General features: G+C 41.6%; 1 protein-coding gene across 5 annotated transcripts in view; it reads right to left on the bottom strand.

The window, feature by feature from the left end:
* The window catches only part of Col25a1 (collagen type XXV alpha 1 chain), a 383772-nt gene that overhangs the window by 78400 nt on the left and 281094 nt on the right, over positions 1-24278 (bottom strand). For all 5 annotated transcript variants that reach the window (XM_026784141.1, XM_026784143.1, XM_026784144.1 and 2 more), the window contains 5 exons: positions 19838-19864; positions 17795-17839; positions 4102-4155; positions 2020-2046; positions 113-157 (listed from right to left, as the gene is read on the bottom strand). In XM_026784141.1, coding sequence (XP_026639942.1) covers positions 113-157; positions 2020-2046; positions 4102-4155; positions 17795-17839; positions 19838-19864 — 198 coding nt within the window. The remainder of the gene's footprint in view (positions 1-112; positions 158-2019; positions 2047-4101; positions 4156-17794; positions 17840-19837; positions 19865-24278) is intronic.

Here is a 24278-nt window from a genome sequence, read left to right as displayed (position 1 = left end):
TTTCTAGCTTGGGAGATTTCTCTGACCCTGTCTTCCATAGCTTCCAACTTCATACACAGTCAGCAATATTCTTGCTCAAGCGCACATCCTTCCGCATTTCACAAGACTGTACCTTTTCTCCCGCATCACCTTTGGGGCCATTTTCTCCAGCATCTCCCTGAGAAGAGGACAAAGGGATACTCTTAGATATATTGGTGACTTGAAATAAAGAGCAATCTCCTCTAGACACACTCTTGTTACAAACCAGTGTAAATGTTCACAGAGCCAAGAAACATCTACTTGACCAGCTGGCTGATGGCAATGATCATGGCTGAGAATTTTAACCACCACGGTATCAATACAAAGCCATGCGTGACTTCCCTGTCAGCCTTCTCATGGCTGACGTGGACACCAAGCTTCCCTCCTGCGGTCTCATCTTCCCTTCTGCCTGAAGGGACCATAGCAGAGCATTCCTGACACTTCCCTTGGTATGTTGGCACATCTGTTTGCCACTTCTGTGCCCTTCTTCATGCTGTACAAACCTGCCTCCTAGCTGTATAAGTTCTACTTGTCTTCAAACCAGCCAAGCTCCAGGGCTTCCAAGTGAACTCCATGGTCTGCAAAGCCTATGGACTGAGTATTTATATACTTGGGGCTCCACAGACAGCATTCAGAAAAAGGAACTTTTATATTTTTATTAGATATATTTTCTCCTAAATTATAGTAAATGGAATTAGGGGAATGTGTGCTTCTTTGGTTACTTCCCTGCTCCTCCAGTGACATCTCCTTCCTGCCCATCAAGCAGGGCAAAGGGGAAAAGTTTTATCTCTGTGCTTTGCCCTGCTAAACTCCGAATGCTTTCATTTAGGCCTTATAGCATGTAAGAGAGGAAACATCATGGATTTCAGATTCAGTAGAGCAGAGTCAAGCCCTGGCATTCAGGAGGCAAATGCAATGCTCTTTCCGCTGAGTTGTTGGGAAACCTGGCTCAGAGGGTTCAGAGTGGCTGCGAAGTAAAGAGGTTGACCGTCTCTTCAAGGAGGGCCTTTAAACCCCTATTTTGCTCTTCCAACTTAATATTGCCTTCTTTCTGCTTGATAAGTCTGAAAAAATACTGGTACATTGAGGACTGTTTTTCCTGATCTTTTGTTGAACTTCTTTTGCAAGCAGGGTTATGCTGTTGGGGAGGAGACTGCCAGGATGTGTCATAGTATCTAGGTAGCGCTCCACTCAGAGACATGGCCAAACACCACAGCAGTTAGCAGAGGGCACCTGAAATATAAACGGTGCCGTTCACAGTGGGAGTCTGAACACTGTGGGGACTGGCCTGCAAGGAATACCGGAGGCAGCTAAAGGGGGTTAATACGCAACCCCGACTCTCTGCTCGCTGCCGTTTCTGGTTTTGATGGCGATTCTTTAGGGGGTCTCTTTTAGACAGCTGCTGCAGGTAAACATCTGTATCCCTTGACCTTTGACCCAGAGTCCTCAGCAACAGGAGCAGCAGCAGAGACAGTTGTGGATGTTTAGGAAGGCATTAGAATGGCCTTAGCAAGTATACAGAATGATTTTCTTTCTTTCTTTTTTTGGGAGGGGTAGGTTTCGAGATAGGATTTCTCTGTGTAGCTCAGAGCCTGTCCTTGCTCTGTAGACCAGGCTGGCCTTGAACTCACTGAGATCTGCCTGCCTCTGCTTCCCACAGTTCTGGGATTAAAGGTGTGTCCCACCACTGCCTAGCGGAATGGGCTTTTACAGAGCTAGGGGTTTCTGAAAGCCACTATACAGCCTGGCATGCAGTGTTTGCCCTTCCCTTCTTCCTTCCAACCCCAAACTCAAAATTGATACAGAAGATAAAATCATATTTTCTCTTTCCACTATTTGACAGTCTGAAAGACAGGCAAACGGACACTTATTACCTCTTCCCCATCTCCACTTACAACGATCTGTCCATCCACCCACCATCCAGCCTCTCAGGCATTTAGTTCAGCTTGGGTGTAGCTCAGGAGAAGAGGGGAGTAATAAAGAAAGCAGAACCATCCTTACCTTTTCTCCTTCTTTTCCAGGTTCCCCCTGAGCACAAAACAGAGATTGGGAGATATCAATGAAGAGCTAATAAAGCAACAGCCAACAAAGCAGATCCTGACCTTACACAGACTGCACAAGGTGAAGTATAAAGTATAAAGTATAAAGTCTTTGGCTTTAGTTTCTATATGAAAACAAGTTGCATAAGTATCCAGAAGAATTGAGTACAGATAACAATGCTAACTTTAATTTTAAGTCATTACTTCTATAAGGATAATGATATGTGCAGTAGAAAATGTCACCCAGGAATGGCCTGGGACATTGCAGTGTGGCAACTCAATATCTGTCTATTCTCAAAGTCAGTGAGGTGGGTGTTAGCATGTCCTTCCATAAAGCTGTCTATTAAAGCATGTCCAGAGGCATGGTTATTTCAGGGCGAGCCCTGGTACAGTTCTGCACTCCTTGGACATGATCATAAACCCTCAGCGCAGAACTTAGACCCCTTGACAAGATCATCAATTCTGTAACTGGTAGCAACTAGTGGTGCAGACCAAGATAGCAGAGTGGAGCAGTCTTCTGCCAGAAAGCATAAGGCTTAAAATATGAAACTATTCTCAGAAAAGAATTGCATTTTTCCCTCTCTCTATGAAAGGGCAGGGGCAGACAGGGGATGCTCTAAAGTCCATACACCTTATGATGCTATTTCCTGATGGGGAGCTTGAGTAAACGTTGCCATGAGACCAGACAGCTTAAAGTGTTTTAAGGAGGTTATGGTGGGAAAGAAGAAAACCAAAGTAAGAGAATGCAATTTAGAAGTCAGTTTGGAGACAAAGTTCTTTCCATTCTCTGGAATCAACCTGACCCCTTGGCTTTCTACATTGCTGGGCACCTTCACCCCTCAACATTCGTCCTGGTGGCCGCATTGCCAGGCAACACAGGAAGAGAACTATGGATGTTCATTCAGAACTACCTCCCACCGCTGAGCTTTTTAGTGAAGTGTAAGAAAGGTAAGAAGACAGAAGAGGGCTGGATTCCCATGAGGAATACTTTCCTTCTTCTTTAGGACAAGAAAAAAAAAAAAAAGGCAGGTCTATGAGTTTTAGGTCTTTCCACAGCACCTAAACAGCAGCGCACCATGCAAAATCAATTGACAAGACATCTGTGGGTACAGACTCACACCAGCACAGTTGATGGGCTTAGACATTAGTTTTGTACCTCAAGGGGGTGTTCACTCATCAAAGGATTTGGGATTTGTCTGCCTGCTTGGTTTAAACTAAACTGTCACCAATCTCTTTTGATTTAATGGATTCATTTGTTCTTCAAGAAACCAAGAAAACAGGCAATCCAAAAAAAAATCCTCATTACATTTTTTCCCTATTTAGTAATTCCAACTATATCCATTTTTAAATTCTAAACACACCACGTCTTTACTCTGTTCTTCGTCTGACTAACTGGGCATGTTGTATAGAAGCTGAAGGTGGCCAAACCTTGAGAAAAAGCTGTCTTGGCTGTATGAACATTATCTGTAGTGGGGCTTGCTAACATGTACATTTGAGGAAGTATGGCCATGACCTTTGTTTTTGCAACTTACTAAGGGGTAAAATGATAGGACTTTCTTGTGCTATTTAATTATCCCACAAGAAATATTTTTTTTAAATTCTATTATGGGTGTTTTCCTTGCATGTGTGTGTATTTGTGTACCTGTACCCGTGTGTGCTGGTTTTCTTGGAGGCCAGAAGACAGCATGCATCTTCCGGGACTGGAGTTTCTTATGGAGGGTTGTGAGCTATTATTGGGTACCAAGAATTGAACTCTGGTCCTCTGAAAGTGCAATAGGTACTCTTATCTGCTTAGCCATCTCCCCAGCCCCACAAGAAAGATTTTAGACAATCACATCCCATTTCCTTCCTGTGTGTCTAATGCTACTGACAATCATGAGCATAATTTAGTCCTTAGTTATAAAGTTCTAAGACTGCATATTATACCCATGACGAAAAGGTCTACCCAACTACAACCAGAAAAATAACTTAACAGACTGTGACAGCTTGACACTGTTTGGAAACCATGCAGTGGGTGACGGTGCTTGGCTTTATCTGTACCAACCTTTGGTCCTGGGAGTCCACTCTGCCCTGCTTCTCCAGGTGATCCAGGCTCACCCTCAAAAGAGAAGGCACACATTACTAAGCAACACAAGCCAACCTAGCATACTGTAGAAATAATGAGAGGAGTTGGCCATCCTAGAATGTGCTAGAAAAACAGAGTTAAACTATTAGAATAATTAGTCCCAGTGTGGTCCAAATTTTTACATACTTGAGAACAAAGTATTTAACTGGGTTATTTCATGTGCGTGTGTATGTGTGTATCTTTTCATCATTAAGAAAGCTGAAGTGAGTTATCTATGGGGCTAATAGATAATATGGTTCTGGGTGTCATCCAATTAGTACTTGTTTAAAGAATAAGGGTCATTTGGCAATGATAAACTCTTTTGGTGGAGAACTTTAAAGAGACCTATCAGTTCAGTGAAATAAAGACTAAATCATTAGATTTTTCTTATTAAAGTAGCATTTACAGATGTCTATTTTGAAAATACATATTCTTAACACTTACCTAATCTGCCAATACACATTTGACAAAAAAGCAGAAATTAAAAAGGCTTTTAAAAGTCGTTTTACAATGGTGTTATGAAAGGAATGAAAACAACCAGACTCACTCCTCATGGTTGTACTGAGAAAAGTAAGGGCTGTTGGGCTAGAAAACGGATCTTTTGTAGGGGGATGGGGGGATATAGTATCCTTCTGAACCAGTGATTGTGTTCCAAAAAGGGAAACAAAAATGAAACAAGAACAAAAGAATCCAAGCCCTGTGAAGTGCCCAGAAACAAGACACTGCGCCCCTTCTGATGCTCCCATGTGGCTCATACTTCCATCCATCAGAACTCAATTTTCATCTATGGAACACTTCCCAGTGTCCTTCACTATGTGATTGACTTCCAGGCAGCTTTCTTCTTCCCATGGAGAAAAGTAGAGTTGCTTCTTAGCTGACTTCTTAAAGACAGTGTTTATTTTAAGAGCAGTTTTGGGTTCACTACAAATTTAACTGATTTTGAAGACTGTTTCCTAAGTAAACTGTGGTCATTTTTGTGTTTTTTTTTTTCAGATTCACATACATTAATAACATTAAAAATAAATGCTTCTACATCTTATCTCGTTGTATGTGTGTATGCATGTGCAAATGCATGCATGCACATACTACAGCATATATGTAGAAGTCAGAGGACAGCTTGAGGGAATTGGATCTCTCCTTATGTGAATTCCAAGTATCAAGCTCAGGTCATCAGACTTAGTGGGACTTACCCGTACCTGTTGAACCTTCTCACTGGCCATAAAGTAGTATTTTTTAATAGCCACAATCTTCCATTCATTAACTCAATTATTACAAACTTCTATGAGGCAAGTTTTATTTTTATCTTAGCACTCTGTCTAGACTTATAGAAAACAGTCAAGATTTGTACTAGCCTGACCTAAGAGACTGGGTGGAGGCGGGGGGAGAGGAAAGAGATTGATTTATATTCTCTTCCTCATTTGATTCATATATCCCATCTACAAGTGGCTTTCCAGACGGCATAGAAACCCGAGGAAAATATAACCTACAGAAGGATATGTGTATGTGGCTACCGGATAACTCAGGCCCACGGAGCTTGCGGTGTCTTTCTCCTAGCAGGAAGCATTTAACTCTTGTTCTGCAGTGACCTGCTGGGAGAAATTCTGCTTCCTGCAGAAAGCCACATAACTGTAACTCTTGCCCTTTCTTTGGTAAGATGACAAAATTATTGACTTCAAATAATGAAGGACATTATGGGAAAGTTTTAATAAGATATTTGGACATAACAAAAGGCAAGAACTTGGAAGCAGAATTCACCCTGAACGAGGACCATCATTGTGGCTACACAAACAGTATAGAGCTACTGGGTCTGCCTTCAAAGACCTGGCGGCAGGATGCTCTAGTGTCATAACTCATGGCGTGAGGCAGAGAGGATGCTGCGGGAACAATGTAAACTCTGTTTGACTTTCATAGAAGAACCATGGTAGCCAGAGACATTAAAACAAAACAAAGTTAAAGCCCGGATCCGGGAAAAACTCATGCTGAGATTTGAAGTGGGGAAGAAAAATATTGCTTAGGTGGCTGTGTAATGCTTTCCTCGATATATGAACCCCAAGGGACTGAGCGTTGGACTCTCTCTTTCTCTTGTTCATGTTGCTAAAAAGAACCTTTAACAGAAGATGAAACTGAGAAACTGGACTCACACCCTTCCTCTGTGGGAATTCATCTCATGCTGTCCTGTATCCATAGGCTCTTTTTCCTCAGCCTTGCATATTTCTAAGCAGCTATCAGCCTGTCCCATAGGATATTGTTATGAGTTTTTATGGATTTGTTTCTACAGGGCACTCATGATTGCCTTATGAGTTGATTAGCCTCTATCAAAGTCAGGTCTGACCAATCTTTTACTGAATTCCACATTGCTGAATACTCAAGTTGTTTAAAATAAGCATCTCTAGAAAAACAGTCACAGTTTTCTAACAAGCTCTTTAAGAAAAATTCCCTGGATTTATTTTGTTGCCACTGGGGAAAATTTAAGGCACCAACTGCGAACTTCTAAATGGCATTCTAAAGGGGTTCTGAGTTTTCTTGGCATTTTAAAATTCTACTTTATGTGTATGACTGTTTGCGTGTATGTCCATGTGTGCACTACGTGAGTGCCTGTGCCCACAGAGGCCAGAAGAGGGCGCTAGATCCTCTGGATCTGAGTTACAAGTGGATGTGTGCATGCATCAGAGAGAGGGAGGGAGGGAGAGAGGGAGAGAGAGAGAGAGAGAGAGAGAGAGAGAGAGAGCGAGAGAGAGAGAGAGAGAGGAGAGAGAGAGCGCTAGTACTAAGGTTGTCAGACAGCTTATCCATCTTTTTCTTATTTCTAGACACCATGGACATTCCATAGACAGTAATAAAGTAAAACAGCAGGGGACATCTGACTGAAAGGGTTTTCTCTGCTAGAGAGGAAATGTGAAGACGATCCTTGGATATCATCCACTTCTATATTTACACTGCCCATAGGCTGGACTGATTTCTCTGGCTGATTGGTTGCTTTCATTTCTTTTAAAACCATACTCTCTTGAGAACGCTCATCTAAAAGAACACTCAAGGCTCTTACAATCACATCAGCTACTGCTACTCAACTGGATGGCCGAATCCTGAAGGGTAGGAGGTGACATGGTTTTCTCACAGAGATGAGTGCTGCTGACAAGGAGGTCATTTAGCTGAAATAGTGCTCGCCACTTCCTCAGTCACAGTGGTTCTCCAGTCCATCCGTGCGAACAGAAAAGGAGTCATGGCTTTATTTTTTTAGTATAATTTCACTTTCATTGCATTATAACTATTGTGAGTGTGCATGCATGTGTGGGTGCGTGCATGTGTGTGCATGTGTATGCATGTGTGTGTATGTGTGTCTAAGTCTAAAATCAAACATACTCAGAGGGGACAAGTAAGTGTTGAGAGGCAAGGAAGAGCGAAGAGGCAGCTGTGAGGTTAGAATTTCTTGTAATGGAGCAACTTGGATCTAAAAACTCACTCAATTTACCATGTTTCTTTTAGCATTAAACACGGGATTAGTGTTAGGGAAGTGTCCAGTTGGCTCCAAATATTTCTCCTTAAGGTCTAAGTCACAGGACAGATCTCTTGTACTTCTATGGGGCTCAGTATGTCTTCTACAAAGAGGGGCTGGAATCTTTGTTCCCTGTTTTTATAAGATCTAGTAGGACTATCATTACTTGTTCTTGAACCAAAAATGTTACCCAGTAGATCATCGTTCCTCGGAGGTTGGATTAAATTTTGCTCAAACCCAAGTTCCCAGGCTTTGGAGTCCAGGCTTGCACGTGTTAGCCCCGATTTCCCCAAATGAAGATGTGCTGGCTAGTTCCTCGTCCTTGGTCTCCATCAGCTGTCTCCTTCAGGCACTGGGAAGATCTGAATTGAGCATTGTGGGTACCTAGGGAAGGGTTCTTGTCACAGGCACAGTCTGTCTCGCTCTTGCTGGCTTCTGGTTTCCCCCTCTTCCAGCTCACCTTCCTCCTCCCTCCCAGACCATTCCGGGAATTCAGCTTCAACGTGGATTAGTCCACGACATTCTTAGCTTCTACTTGACACCCAACACCTGTTATTTTCATTTGCATTTTTGGGAGGCAAAGGAGGCTTTAGAACACGACGAAAGGAAAGCCAGAACCCTCATCCTGGACAATTCGATTTGGTTCTGCCTCAGAGGACTGGGCATCCCTGTAGGGGAGCTTTGTCTTGTTTATCCCATCAGTAAACTTCTCCCATCAAATTAGAGACTCTGTCCTCCTTGGCAATGTGATATTAATTAGTGGAAAAGCAGACAGGTATGCCAGCCAGGAATTAAATTCAAATATGCTGCTTCGGATCATTTGTTGACATGGCCCTTAAGCTGATTGAAATAATAACTAAAGTAAACCTAGCAAGCTTAAGGGGGAAAATAATAAATGTCTAAAAATTACAAATATGTAAAAATGTATAATAAGCCACAGTAGACTAATAACTCCCCGTATGAGCTAGTTTTGGAGGAAGTCAGCTCATCAGTACCTTAGATTCCTGTGCTGCTAATTCAGAGAGGCATGTATGCAAGACAATTTGGAAAACAGTACTGGAAAGCAAAGGGATCAGTGTTTAGGAGGTCACCCAACATGGCTGGATTTCATTTATCTGGGTATACTTTACATACAAGAGAGCTATTGTTTGCCTGGAGCATATTTAATGCACTTTGAAGACTCAGTTTGGAGTACATCCCCTATTTACTGCTCCACATGAGAGGATCCTCTCCCTCTCTCCTTCCCTATCCCTTACACCCCCCCTCTCTCTCTGTCTCCCTCCCTCCCTCTCTCTCTCTCTCTCTCCCTCTCTCTCTCTCTCTCTCCCCCCCCCTCTCTGACTCTCTCCTCTTGGTTCTCACTGGAAAGAGACATGGTGATTACCCCCCAATAGCCAGCCTGTGAGCCCTGCAAGCTCTGTGCACTGGTGTTCTCCTGCAGCTACTACCTTGTTTCCCTCAGCCTCCTGTGCTCACACTTGCGAGTGTGGGTTAGGAAAGAGACCAGTGCAGATTCTGGAAACAGGGTCAGGACATAAGAAGCAGGAATCCTCGCAGTTGTGATCAATCCCAGCATGTGGAGGCAGAGGCAGGCAGATCTCTGAGTTCGAGGCCAGTCTGGTCTACAAGAGCTAGTTCCAGGACAGGCTGCAAAGCTACAGAGAAACCCTGTCTTGAAAAACAAGAGGAAGAAGAAGGAAGAGGAGGAGGAGGAGGAGGAGGAGGAGGAGGAGGAGGAGGAGGAGGAGGAGGAGGAGGAGGAAAGCCCCAGCCACCTTCTACCCCAAGAGCAGGAAAGAGAGTGAAGCAGCAGCAAGAAAGAAGGATGAGAGATGAGGGTAAGTAGATCTCGGCAGAAAGCTTCAGATGCCAAAGCAGGCAGAGCCCAAGCCTGCACCATGCTGGACTTTCAAGTTTATGTGGCTTAAAGAAATGCCTGTATTCGTCCAGTGGGTACCTGATACCTCTTAGACCAGTGGTTCTCAACCTGTGAGTTGTGACCCCTTTGGGCTCAAATGACCCTTTCACAGGGGTCGCATACCAGACATCCGGCAAATCAGATATTTGCATTATGATTAAGAACGGTAGCAAAATTACAGGGGTGAAGTAACAATGAAATAATGTTATGGTTGGGGTCACACAGCATGTGGGGCTGTACTAAAGGGATGCAGCAGTGGGAAGGCTGAGAACCATCACCTTAGACCTTGTAGCAGAATGCCCGCGGAAATCTTTTTCTTCTTCAAACACCCAGCTAAGATCTTTCTTCTTGAAGTGTTCTTTTCTTAAACTTTATTTAAATTTATTTTTTGTGTCTTTCATATCATGCATCTTGCTCCCATCTGCCCTTCATATCTGCCCTCTGTCCTTGCAACCTCCCCCTTAAATAAAATAAAATGTAAGGGAAAAAAGTGTGGGGAGAAAGCTACAGTGTGACACAGTAAGTCACACAGCAAACCCCTTTGTCCATATGTCTTTACTTGCAAGTGTTTACTGCAAAGAGTCATTGGTCTGCTTTGAGGCCTCTGGTTTCTGCTACACTATCAATGCTGGGCCCTCACTGGGACTCCTCTTGGATATCCTGTTGTCTTGTCTCATGGAGATCCTGCAGCTTTGGGTCTGCAGGACCAGTCCCTTCACATGCTCCTGCAGATCACAGATGGGTGAATGTTAGGATGGCAAACTCATAACCCTGGTTCTAGCCTGGGTAGTTGTAGGGTTGGTTAGTCTCCCCTGCCCTCACCACCAGGGGGAGCTCTCCACCATTACTGTAGCTAGTTTACCCCATATAGCAGTGAGCAAGGGGCGGGGCCAGTTCTCCTGCTTTCACATCCTCTGGGTAGCCTCTCCCACACCTCTGTCTGCAGGGCCAGCTCTACTGTGTTGCCCAGGGTGGTGCAGGGGGCATCCAGTACTGAGACCGATGAGGGAGGGGCAGGGACATCTCTCCTGCTCTCATGACCTCAGGGGCAGCTTTCCCACCTGCTACAGGTGCAAGGGGCAGGCATATGGCAGATGAGGGGCAGGGCTCGATCTCCCTTGCTCTCCACACCCTTGTCAATAGGATCAGCTTTATTCTGCTGCCCCCAGAAGGTGCAGGCCCCATTTTCCCAAGTGCTGCAGCTGGTAAAGGGAGGGTCAGCTCCCTCGCACACCACAGGCGGAAGGAGCAAGGGGGGAGGACATCTTTCTCTCACAAAGTATTGGTCTGAAATAAATAAACATATAATTTGAGTGATATGCCTTTCTTCTTGAAAGAGACTCATTTAATTATTAATAGAAAACTGAAATGATGTGCTCAACTGGGAACAATTCTAAAGGTCACTGAAGCAGGGCAGAGTGAGAAATACTTCTTAATCACATGCATTTGGAGCACTCTGAGGTTTCTGAATCCTGGAGGCATTCATGACTCCAGCTCGAGGAACACGGGTTTTAAAACAGGAAATCACAGCCATTCCTTCCGTTATTCTTTCTGACTGATCTTTGAGGCCCATCTTACAGTTTGTGCTTGACAACTTAGGAAGCCAAGGTTTCCGGAAATTCAAAGTCACACAAATACTGAGTAGATAGTTTGTGTCCACTTAACGTCTACACTCGTGGCCTCTATTATGTGGTAGGAGCAGGCTGCCTGGCTTTGAAGCTACGTTCTGCATATAACACCTGGGTGGCAATGAGAAGACTCTTTACTCTTTCTCAGCCGTAGGGTCCTCATTTATAACTTATTTAATCACGGTGCCTACTTTATAGGATTGCTATGAGGACTCTGAATGCTACGCATAGAACATTTCAAACCATGTCTGGAAGTTGATAGGTGGTGAATGATTCCAGGGATTAGACCATTCCTGTTCTCCCTACTGGCCAGAGAAGAAAGGGCGGGGAGAAGTGAAGGCTCCTATAAGTTAGCAGCAGCTATGCTGGTTCACATCAGGGTGATGGTTGCTGGCCTCTTGGCATCTGGGCTGGAGTAAAATCTAAGAAACTGGGTGGATGCCAACCTGTTAAGATTGCCACACTAAATAATTTAACAACAGCTTTATTTTTAAATACAAATTTCAAAATGAATTTATTATGCAGAGATGAGCACTAATGCTATAAAAATATATTTTGTGCTTGATTTAGTAGCAACAAATTTGGAGGAAAAATTGTCCATGATGAACATGAAACCCACAGCGGTTAAACACTGTGTTTTAGACACAGAATTCTAAGACCAAATTTGTTCATAATTTACCCTGCCCATACTGCAATGCAGTAGAATTTTCTCTTTCCCTTGTCAAGGCCTGTGATATAATAATTATCCCCTAAAGTTACTTGAGGCCAGCACTTTCGGTCCCTTCCTACCAGGCCAGGCTGCCTTGTGTTTCTCTGCCACAGTACTTAACAGCATGACAACTGAACAGACTTTGGGATATTGCTTCTCTAAGTCTAGGTTCCTTCATCCTGGGAATTCCACCATGGTGGATACAGCTTTAATCTTCGAGCTCAAGCCACACCTGGCACGTGCAAGTGCTGAGTAACCAAATGACCGGAGAAAACAGTGAGTGACTCAGTAGGCAGGAAAGCTTTGATAAGAGGGCTCGTATCAAATTATATTTGCAATTTAATCATCTCTGCTGAGTCAGCATTCCTGTGCTCTCATCTTTAAAATACAATCTTTTAAATTGAGATGTCGGGTAAGTGAGCTTCATGACGACACAATTCATTCAGATACAGCCGTCTGGATATTCTGTTTCACCAAGAAGCCTGTGAGCAGTTTCCCCCATCCCTCTGCCAATCAGTCCCTTAACTGCTTACTCTCCTTTGGTCCAGTGTTTTCATCTATGAGACTGACAGTTAACATTCAGTTTTGGAGTAATGTGCTTATATGAAGTCAAGGGGGAGCAGTGGTTTAGAAAAAAATATCCCTCTATAGCAAAGAAGTAGGCTCCTCTAAACAAATTTAAAAGTGATTATGTAAAAGATGGGTTCATCTCTAGTTTCATTTAATAAGTTCAACTGAATGAGAAGTCAATCTGAGAGTGGCGTGAACTGTATATGGGATGTTTGAAACTACAAGGCACACTAAAGGATGCAGTGATCTTATGGAAGAATGAGTAATGGGTAAATGAAGATGCTAACAAGAAAGGATGAGAGTTACCATGGCAACTATAGGGACAGTGATCTTAGGTCCTTGGGATTCTAATTTACCAAATCTCTAAGAAGACAGCAGATGTGATAAATGTAATTCAATTCCCACTGTTAACTAATGCAAGAAGTAAATTATTACAAGATAATCTCCATGAACCATAACCAATCTGGAATCAGAAATCAGCCTTTTCTTTTCCTATTTTTACTTACTGGACAATGACAGAAAGTCACAGTTAAATAGCTCACTGGCAATTTCTGCTACAGGAAACTTTTAGGCTACCGCAAAGAGAACTACAACATATTGAAATCCTTCAAGAATTTAATTCAAAGTTGGGGGTGTGCTAGAGACAGAATCTTAGCTGCACACATGCCAAGCACACACTTAGTGCTGACCTACATCTTATTCAGGCCTTAATTCCCACTTTAAGATTGAGACAAGAATGACATTGTGTTTAAGAGTTATACTGATTGGAGCAAGCACAGAATAGTGGGATCACTGTGCGGCTTAATTGTGTAGAGTTGAGTCAATGGTTTGACCTTTGCAAGGCTGGAAGCTTCAATTTATCTCTTCTCTAAATATACTTACACTAAGAAATGCCATTGGAAGTATTTTGTGAAGACGAATGTCAGCTAAGAACTACGAGGCTCCCGGGTAAGAGATGAAACAGCATTCCAAATAGCTTGGCTACAAGCTAATGAAAAGTTAATGTCACTTAAAAACCACACAGCTATCTGGGACAGATTCATAGATGACACATTGCTCTCATTTCTTTTTTAACATTATGTTTTAAACTTGAAAAATAGGATCTAGAAAAGTCTTTGAAATCTGCAGTGGCCAAGATCATCTATATTCTTCTTGCTTTGGCAAGAAAATCCTTATGAACTCTGAAAAATACTAGATTTCATAGCAAAAATAATCTGCTTTTAATCATGAAAACAGTTGACACTCTTTTCTACTGATAAAGTGCAAAGGATTTCGGCTGAGATGCACGCATGCTGAGCCTCTCATGTGCCATTTATCTGTTAGCAGATTTCTTCTTCCATGGCGTTTGCACTTACTGATGCTCAAATAAATTATTCTGGCGATGAGCTTATTTACTATGCTTGGGCCAAGTAAGATAAACACGTGAAAGAAAATTAAAACAAGGGGTTTAAAACAACACCTATTGTAAGTGTAGAGCTTGAAAGAACTGATGTCCAAATATTCTAACAAAATTCCGTAAATTCTGCTAACCGCTTCTTCAGCTTAATGATGGTACCCTTTTCCTCCAGAGAGCCCTTCTTCAGGAACAGGGTTTAACTGAGCCCATGTGTTGCATTTGCCTGTTGCAGATCAATCACAGCACACAAGTAAAGTGTTCATTAGAGTTTTAACCAACAGGACCTACACAGGAGAATCACAAAACTTATTTTTGTGTCCAGTGTCACTAGCAGCAACCGTTCATATTTTTGGTAGGGTTTTGAATGACATCTGACCTGTTTTGGCTCCTGGAAATCAATGCAAAGCATGGGAAGCCAGCTTTCCGAGTTGGAAACCAAAGATTTTAGGAACTTGTTGAATGGGTAATGTGACAGGGATGACATTCTGGGGCCTGGGTCATTAGGGGACTTAGAGATAAATTCACACATCCATTTCTTTTGTAGATAAAGCTATACCTCAAGCCCAGAGAGGAAAGGTTCTTCAAAGAACGGACTATCACCTCCAGAGTTGAGGATGTTAGCTAGTAGTGACTGTGTCTCTGAAGTAAAACATGACGTGATGTGACCTCCTCCTCCTCCCCACGCTTCTATCATTCCTACTTATTTTATACTGTGTGGAAGGTGGGCTGGGGAGATTCCAGCTTCCTGTATATTAATTTTATACTGTGTGCAAGGTGGGCTGGGGAGATTCCAGCTTCCTGTATACTAATTTTCATCCTATGTTGACTATTAGGGGATCTTCTCTTTGCTTGAGTCGAAGTGCAGAGTCTCCTAAAAACATGTTAGTATATTCATAGATGCAGATTTTGAGCATCTATTAATAACATTGACTTCAGTTACCTTGTCTAGTTAGCACTATAAGGCCTCTTGCCTTTTATAACCAGGGCCATAAGAATGTTGCATAAAGTTCTCAGACAAAGACACGGAGCATTCTCTCTCAGGCTAGGAGGTAATGTTCCTGCTGTGCTACCCTGCTGCCACTTTTCACAGGCTCCTTAGCATTCCTTTACAGGCTGACGCCAGGTTAGACTTTCATGCTGTGCTATTGCTACGTAAGCCTTTTTACTCAGTACAATATAAAGAATCGGAAGATCATGACATAAATCCGTGTTACTTAGTCTTCATCAGTTAGCTGCATAGGTGGACATTACAAAGCTTACTTAAAACACACCACTTGCACAGACCTGGTACTGAAGAGTCACCCGCTGGGTACTAAGTGCATTATTCTTTCCACACCACACCGCAGCCTCCAATGGGCACTGACCTGTATCCATGTGACTATATCGGGATTATCGTTAGCATTATTGAAGATAAGTAACAGATACATAACACAACAAGGAAATAAACGTCCAGGTTGCTAATCAAAGTGACCAATATTTATTTTTACAAAATAAATGCAAAGTAGGTCACCATCACCAATTTTGTCAAACTGAATGGCTTGGAAATGGTTTGGTGGGAAATAAAACAGTTTTCTTCTGTCCAACTCAACAGAAAACCATTTTTCCCTGTCTGGTTGTTATTTTCCAAAGTTTCTGATGGCTTAGAAGTCACACCTTCTCTTACCTGTCATCATAAAATGACTTTCTAGGCATCAAAAACGCGACTTTGGAAAAAAAAATGAAATTGTAACATGGGAGAAAACATTTTGTTAAGGTAATGACAGGATACTGAGGTTCTTTCAAGAAACTATGATGTCATTGCGAATGTTCTTCTTAGAAAAAGACATTCTAGAAGTTTAAGCCACTCAGACCCTGCAACCCTCCAACTGTAGGATTATTGCCAGCTTCGCTCTTACTGTCAGAGACGGGCTGTCTTGGTGGAGAAGAAACCTTCCACACTTACCGTCCTAAAAAATGACCTGGCTGCCATGACACTTTAAGAACTAGTGAGGATTAAGGGGTGTCCTGCCTACAGTTTTTAGTTCCAGGTCCAGGGAGTTGGAAAAATGAACTCTCACTGCCTTGTGCTCATATCTTTACAAATGTGGGATGCGGGCTTCCCACTGTTTTAGAGAAAACACATTTAAAACTCTGCGAAGATATATTGCAATACATAAAGCTGTGACTGTTCACTGCGGCTTCCTTGATATGTATTTTAAACTCGGGGACTAGGACAAGAGAATGTCACATTCCCGTCTCTTTCTAAGGAAATTGCGCATTTCCTTGTAAAAATAAAAAATATGAAGTCTTCAAAAAGGCAGTTTTCAAGTTGTGTTCTCTCAGGCTAAAGTTTTCTATAAATTTTCATGATGGCTCTCAAAGGTGGACAGAGGAAAAACAAAACAAGACAAAAGACAAAGCAAAACATTAAGCACGCATGCAAGTTTGGTCTTCACCAATGTCAAAAACATTCCAAGTTATGCAACCTTCAAAACTTCCTTATAGCAAGTACTTTTAAAATTTTTGATCATGTTTCTCCTCTATGACATGCAGTTTTATAAAAAAAAAAAAGTCAATCTTCTAACTTTTCCAGGATTGGGGAGAGGGGAGAAAAATGTACATTTTACTGGAGTGTAAATGGGGCCCTAGCATTGGCAATGGATGGGAACTCAGTATTTGGTTTATGTAGTAAGGGTACTATGAGCCTCGATGGGGAGTATTAATTTTCCTTGGAATCTGAGTAATTCTGACCTGTCTCTTTGAAATACAGATCAATCAAACCTTTAGCTTTCCACTAAAATAAAATATAGGAATGGTTTAATAGTAATGACAGACATTTTATAAAGGCTTTTTAATGCATTAATCCCTGCATGGACCTTTGAGGCAGGAATTGAGCTAGTCTCCTAATATGGGGGGCAGGAAAGGAGGTCAGAGAATTCAAAGACTTTGACAGAATCTACACAGCATTGAAGTGCGGGGCTCCTATTCTTAGCTACTTTGTAGGTTTAAGAGGTCTTAGAGAGAGAGGAAGATGGACAAGATGAAAAGGCCAAGCTCAAGTCTGTTCTTTCAAGGAGAGCTGGGGTCCTTGTGGGACTTCAGAACTTGGTTCAAGGTACAGGGCTTTAGCATATCCTGGAAGCCGAGTAGATGAGTCACAGGCTTTCTAAGGGCCGGGTCCAGGTTTCAGAGGGAGACAGGAAAGTCCCAAGCTCAGCTTCCTAGACCCTGATGAACTGGGCCAGCTCTGGGTTGTGTTAGCGACCACGGAGGCTTTGTTCATCTCCGTAGTGGTTCCAGACTAGAGATCTGGTAAGCATGTTAAGGGCACAAATACCAGGCTTACCTGTGGGATAACATTAGATGTTTTCTACAAATGATAATATGCTATGAAAATAAACAAACACATGCAAAGAGGTGTGTGTGTGTGTGTTTGTGTATGTGTGTGTGTGGGGGGGGGGAAGAGTAAGATTTGTACTTTGATCCCCTTCATTATTAACAGCACACCAGAAATTAATAGTACCGGTGTATGGAAAGCCTATTTCAATCCCAACTTTGCCTAACAGTGAAAAGAGCTTGCACTGGTTCAAAAGATTTTAATGTGTTCTCATTATATAAATAACTTTTGTTAATCACAGAAATGGCACATATTAATTTACCCATGATCAGAACAAATGTTTGAATGTTAAGTACAGCCTCTCCTCTCTCCCCTACATCGTTACAACAACTTAACAAAATGGAATACATCCAAAACACTTACAGTGGAAAAATTTCAGTTTGGGAATCACTGCTTCTTTAAAACCAACTCATCTGAACATTTGTCCCATGGCTTTCTCGTATTTGCAAACATACAAGCTGATTAATAACACCACACCCTAGAATGATTGTTACCCTGACAGTCTCCAAGTTATCCAATAAATGCTACAATCAGTAAACTCACCTTCTGCCCATTCATGCCTGGGGTCCCAGGTGCTCCAGTGGAACCCTAAGGAAGCACATGATTAAATTTAGTTGACATTATGATCAATATTTCAGTTCTAAATCTGTACAGTGTTTGTTACATCAGCCACAATGTTACATGGCTAAAACTTAGTATAGCTCCCATACAAAAGGTCTTAAGATTGTGGTTTTTTCTAGATTTTATCCTCTGTGTTCTAGTATTTAGTAATCTAGACATATCTTCATACTTTCATAGAAAGTAGAGATAACATTTTATATTCTTTCTGAATACTCACTTAACTATGATGACTTAAAGACTCTCATGTAAATTGAAAGCTTAAATATTCAGGAGGCCACAAGGCTCAAAATTTTCATTTTAAAGACATAGATAATTTAGTTCCACCAGGAAAAAAGCCAAGCCACAGCAGCGACTCTTGAACTTGCCAAATTTATAGAACATAAACAGAAGGTAATTAAAAAAGCAACTGATTACTACATGAGGACGCTATGCTGGAAACTCAAATTTGTTATATTCAGACCGCTTTCCCTCTGGGCTTCCAGGAAGCATGTTAAGTCACCCAAGTATCGATAAGGCTTCTAAAGTGAACTCGAGGGCATCATGAATCTTGTGCACTGACCCGAAACAACATAACTTCTGAATTTTGAAGCTGAAGATCCCTGCACATGTAAACATGAACACATATACCCATTGGCTGAAAATTAACAGTCAACTGTGGATGGCTCAACAGAGGGTAGGAAAGCCAGTCACTACCTGAAATAACACAAGGCACCTAAGTATTAGCAAATATTTTCAAAAGGCAATGCCATTTCTCCCCTCCACCACATGCACTTTAGGCTCTGGGAGAAGGTAGGTGTGTGTGTGTGTGTGTGTGTGTGTGTGTGTGTGTGTGTGTGTGTTTGCTTATTAGTGTAGAGCAAGAAAACAGACTTTTAGTTATATGTTAAATTTCTTTTATAATAATGGAAGAATGTTTATTAAATAGGCATGATAATCATGACACTGTTCTAAAAAGAGCTCACTGGAGAAAACTTATATGCCAAACAAATTGAGCTGGCAAGTTTCTTAATGCAGCCCATGATCCTATGGGTCGGGAATTAAAGATCTTGCAGCCTGGAGCCGGCATTTTATCCTGGTTGCACGTGGATCAGGCTAACTTTACAATTTCACACTGAGCTTTAATAGAGACATTATTATGAGGGACAAAGTGTTCCGGCACGCAAGAGGTCTCACAGTGCAGGGACTTGACTTGGTTTTGGAGGATTGTGTTTCAACAGATGGCACATGCCTGGCACTTGGGGATAAAAAGTCTCTATCTTTGATGAAGTCCAAGGATGAAGAGCAACCACTTTTCCACCTGTTACAACACAATTGTTTTCTGCGAGTTGAACATCCTCTCCCTTCCCGTTCGGGGTGGGAGGTTAGCAGGGATGGCAAAAAGCCATCTCTCTGCTGTTGCTGTGTATTCGCTGCTAAACCATTGCTGTGTGATCTCAGACTTCTAGATCCTCCCCTTTAAAATGGGATTTGGTGATGGTGGCAAAGACTGAAATTACAATCAGGAAGTCACTTTTCAGTTTCCCTCAGCCAAGGGGGACAGTGAGTGAGCCAAGCCGAGCAATGAATCAAGCAACAAGCATATCCTCTACGAGGGTCAGTTCTGTGGCCATTTGGCAGTTAAATGGTTGACCAAGGCCAGCAATCAATTTGCAGTGTCACATGATCCTTCATGTTGTAAATGCTGTCAGAATGTGTTACCAATATTTGAATTAAATATTCCATAACCTACGAGTTCGGCAGACAGCTCAAAAAGTCTTCTCTGGACTTACTGAATATTCTGCAATGGAGCAGAGAGGAAATCTAAGGCCCATCCTGATGTGCCTTAATAAAATGGTTTAGAAAGCAGAATACGCAAAGGGCACTAACTCCATTAGCACTCTATGGTTGCTAATTCCACCTACTTCTCTTGCTCTCCTTAGACAAAGCAGCATAAGTACTTCCTTAACACTGATACACACACCCTACCTTTTGTCCTGGAGGCCCCAGAGGTCCCTAAAAGAGGAAAAACAATTCAATTAACATAATACTACTGCCATTTAAACTTAGATGATCAGCCAGCCAACAATCAAAACAAAGTCATCCTATTCTGTAAGGTTCCCTCTGTTGTACTAAAAAATGCTGAAAAGGAAAATCCTCAGTTGGAAATACTATATACATATATATATATATATGTATGTATGCATGCATGTATGTATGTATGTATGTATGTATATATAGTTCTCTTTTATAAAGAAAATGGTTGAGGTCCCAGTGCATTTATTGCTTGATATTCCTGTGATCTCTCTAGCAAATCATTTGGAGGGCCGGGGACATTGTTGCTTGAAGCAGTTAGAACGCGAAACCATTCTCTAGAAAACGGACAGATTACATGGTGCCTTCATTAGTACAGCCCTGGTAAGCAGGCTTGCAAGCAAGGCGCGGAAGAGAAGCATGTTGTGTTTTATTCTTTGGAAACATAATCAAGTGGCCTGAGCAAAATCTTGTTTACAAACTGGGGAGGCCAAGGCTAAAGGCAGAGCCCGAGAAGGGAACAGGGGTGCTGCCAGCTCTTGTCAGACCGCTCTCTGAGAGGCAGGCAGGCTACAGAACGTAGTGAGATGAAGGGGAATGTTTACTTAGAAAATGCAAATGTGACAGTCATGAAATTAAGCAGTTCTCAACCACAAAGTCAGTGTTAGGATCTGTTGACTTAATTTAAATGACGGCAAGGTTTTCCAACAGTGGAAAAGAACACACAAAGCTACAATCTCATTTCTGACTCCTTATGTCTACTTTTAAGTAAAGGTATCAGGCTTCTTTTTTTAGTTCCTTAAGAAGTGTATTTGATTTGGGTGTGTTTTAGTGACTGTCGAGAGGCCACCATTTCAAGAGCTCTTCAGTGCATCATGCTACCCTAGCAGCTTATTTTCATGTGGTGTTGCCATTGATCAACATCTGACGTCCCTACTCTGTAACATGGTCTAAAACATGAGCACGCTCACCAGGGGAAGACTGGGTCAGGAATATTAAGGAATGAGCAGGTACAGTGTTTAGAAACATCCAGAGAACCTGTTCTCCACTGCTGTTTCTGTCCCAAGAAGACTCATTTCCTCTATAATCAGCCCTGGGTTATTGAATGTGCGCTGGGTCATACCAACTCCCAGTCCTCCTTGCCTTACTCTGTTGGACAACCAGAACCACCAACTGTGTTTCTAATCGGCTTGCTGTCTGTGCATCTGCAGACATTCTCCCCACCCACCTCGCTCTCTCTGTTTGAAATCCTCCGTTTTAGCTTTTGCAGAGAAAATAGACCATTGGGTGTAAATCCCATCCAGATCACATCTCTCATCAACCCAAGCCCACATGGGCCTCAGAGGAAGAAGAGCCCCTCCCTCCTCACAAGGCCAGTTCATCAGGTAGACTCTGGAATCCATCCTTGCCTCTGCCCCGGGGGGACCTTTCCAATCAATTCCCCCTGCATCTGTATCAGCCTGCTCTTCCCCACCAGGTCTTTCCCGTTAGCACATAAACAGGCTTAATCATTTCCTCAGTGGTGTAAACTGTTTGGGAAACGAACGTCAATGCTAAGAAAGGGCAGGCATTGCAAAGCCGTGATAGGGAATCTGAGAAGGAAGAAAAGCTTTGGATTTATCACTGCCCAGGATCCCATCTTCTCAAGAGTCTCCGGAGGGTTTCCCTTCCTGACGTGCTGGGGTCGGGAAAGAAACTCTGTGATGAGGACTGTACTGATTCAGTGTTTAGACAGAGGATGTATATGCCCAATTCTCAAGGGCTGCGTTCCCATTTCAAATATAACTTTGCCACTTGAAAAAACATCGTTCGCTAAAATTGGGTATTCCATTTCAAGGGAATATTTCAAATAAAATAAGGAAACCGTATATCAAGAATTGTAAGTGGAGACTAACAAACATGGCATTTTCTAATTTTATCTTTATTGCATATTATATTAAATATTATTTGTCATATTAAATCAGGGATTTAGAAAGACTAATCATATAAAATCAGACTAGGATATTTTAATGCAATATTTAAGAAAAATCAAATAACCAAAGAAAATTTAGTATATTTTTCCATTCAGGTTTAGGAATCTAGTGTTATTTTTGTAAACTCATAAAAGCAGTTCTTTAAGAAAAACATTAATTTTGAATTATGAATACACCTCTTATAGATGATTTGCAAGTCTTCTGCCAAGATATATTCTCAGTTACAAAAAAGGTACATATAGTTCTTAAATCTCACTGAAGGAAAAATGGTTGGGAGCCAAGGAGAGCGCCACCCGTTACCAGAAGGGAATCAGGAGTTGAGTTGAGTTGAATACAAGGGGTAGGCATACTTTTGTGTAAGTAAACAAACACCTGTGCATACACACACACACAGATACACACACACACACACACAGATACACACATACACACACACATACACACACACGCACACACAGTTTATTAAACTAAACGAGATTTTTCTTAAGTATGTTTCAAATATGTTTAATTTGATAACACTGTTATATATCTGTGATAATGTAGTAATTAAATATAAATGTATAACTTAAGGTTTCCTAAGGTTTCCTTAAGGTTCAAAAACAATTTTGAAATTAAAGCATGTTGTTACCAGCTCGTTAAGACGTGTGTATCTCATTAGCCTGGTTTCTGGTACAAATGTGAATTTATAAAGTAATAGGCAATACTGTAGACTCATTCATTAGCTCATGTAATCTTTGGAAAAAGCTATTGCTTGTGGTATGCGTGTCATGATGTATGTATATGAATATGAATACATTCTATGCTATCTATGCGGAAGTGAGAAGTCTTTTCTCTCCTCCCACGTGGGTTCTGGGACTCAAACTAAAGTGGTTAGGTCTGTGTAACAAGTGCTTTTATCCGCTGAGCCAGCTTGCTGGCCCAACTTGTCTAATCTTAAACTTACACTTTCAGCCTGAATAATGGCTTGGATGAAGGATATCATAAATGCATTATTCACCAGTGAACCTAATGCTTCTTTTTATTGCTAACATGAGGATTCCAGTAGTTCAAGACTTCCAAAGTAGTTCTATGTAGTGTTATATCAATAATTCAGTAAGTTTGGATAAGTCAGTTTCTAGAATAGAATTATAATCCATTTGGTCCATTTTTCTTAGTACAGCATTTCTTCTTAGACATTTTTCTTGGCAGGTACATTTATACTTTGAGTATTTGTTTTTTCAAAATAATTCCTGCATGTTTTAAAATTAGAAACTATGTTATATATAGATTACCAACATAGTAACATTTCTTTAAGTTTAACTTAAGAAACTCAAGTATAATTTGAACTTTGAAATATCCTCATATCAGTATAGATTCTGAGTGATAAAAGATATGTAGTTTTCATTGAAGAATTCTGTGTAGTGGAAATAGTTTTATTTAAAGGATTAAAAGACATTGAACAATTCTGTGTGGAGTAGTACTATTATACTAATGTTAATGTATACGCAGCTCATTATTTTATGTATACATTATTTAATGTATCCATAACTCATTATTTTTATGATCTGCCAGAAAATGGTCAAGAGAATTATACAAAACAAAGTTTAGATAGAAGATTATAAGCAAGAATTATATAATATACTTGATTGTCCTTTCTTGTTTCTTCAACTCTGCTAAATTCCACTCTAATGATTATATACAATATCCAATATATAGTGAGCAAGTAAGTCAGACAAATATGGCAGCTCCCAAGGGAGCGACCATCTTTAACCAAAGGCATGTTAGCTCGGGTCGGAGAGCCCCTTGACTCCTGCCTAAGGCTCAAGCTGAGTAGAGCGTCGTCAGGCAGACCAGACCTGGGGAATGGGAAGAATTGCTAGTAGCAAGGGGACAGGTGCAAAGGCCCAAACTGAGGAGCACATAAAGTTCCAAAGAACACTGGAGGACAGTCAGTGGGTGTTAGGAGGAGACGGGAGATGGATAGAGAAGGTAGAATGGAATTGTACTATCTAGTCAAGACTTGGAAGACCAATGGGCTTACTTAGACTATAATAAAAACGATAAGAATGGCTATAGTTATAGAATACATAGCCAATCCATTTTTCCCCTTCTTCAACCTTAAGCATAATGTCTCAGGGGAGGAAAGACAAGCTTTTGTTCTACTGCTTGAGTCATGTCACTGCTACTGGCTTATAACAGTAGCTCCCAAACTACTAGAGTTATCAAATTCCTCCCAAGTGATTTCAATCCATAGTTTCTACAGAGCAATAAAGCAAAACTCATCTTAGTTACCCCGTACCATGTATGGTAGAACAGCAGCCTACGGTCGCTAACGTAGTGCGGGAAGTCATACGGAGAGTGGATTGAATTATCATTCCAAGATAATCTTCGAAGCAGGCAGCCAAGAAATAAGACTCTACAAGCAGCATGCACCAGCTACAGTT

This window comes from Microtus ochrogaster, chromosome 21, assembly GCF_000317375.1.
Source record: "Microtus ochrogaster isolate Prairie Vole_2 chromosome 21, MicOch1.0, whole genome shotgun sequence".
NCBI classification, from domain to species: Eukaryota; Metazoa; Chordata; class Mammalia; order Rodentia; family Cricetidae; genus Microtus; species Microtus ochrogaster.
This window is presented reverse-complemented; position numbering and strand designations above follow the sequence as displayed.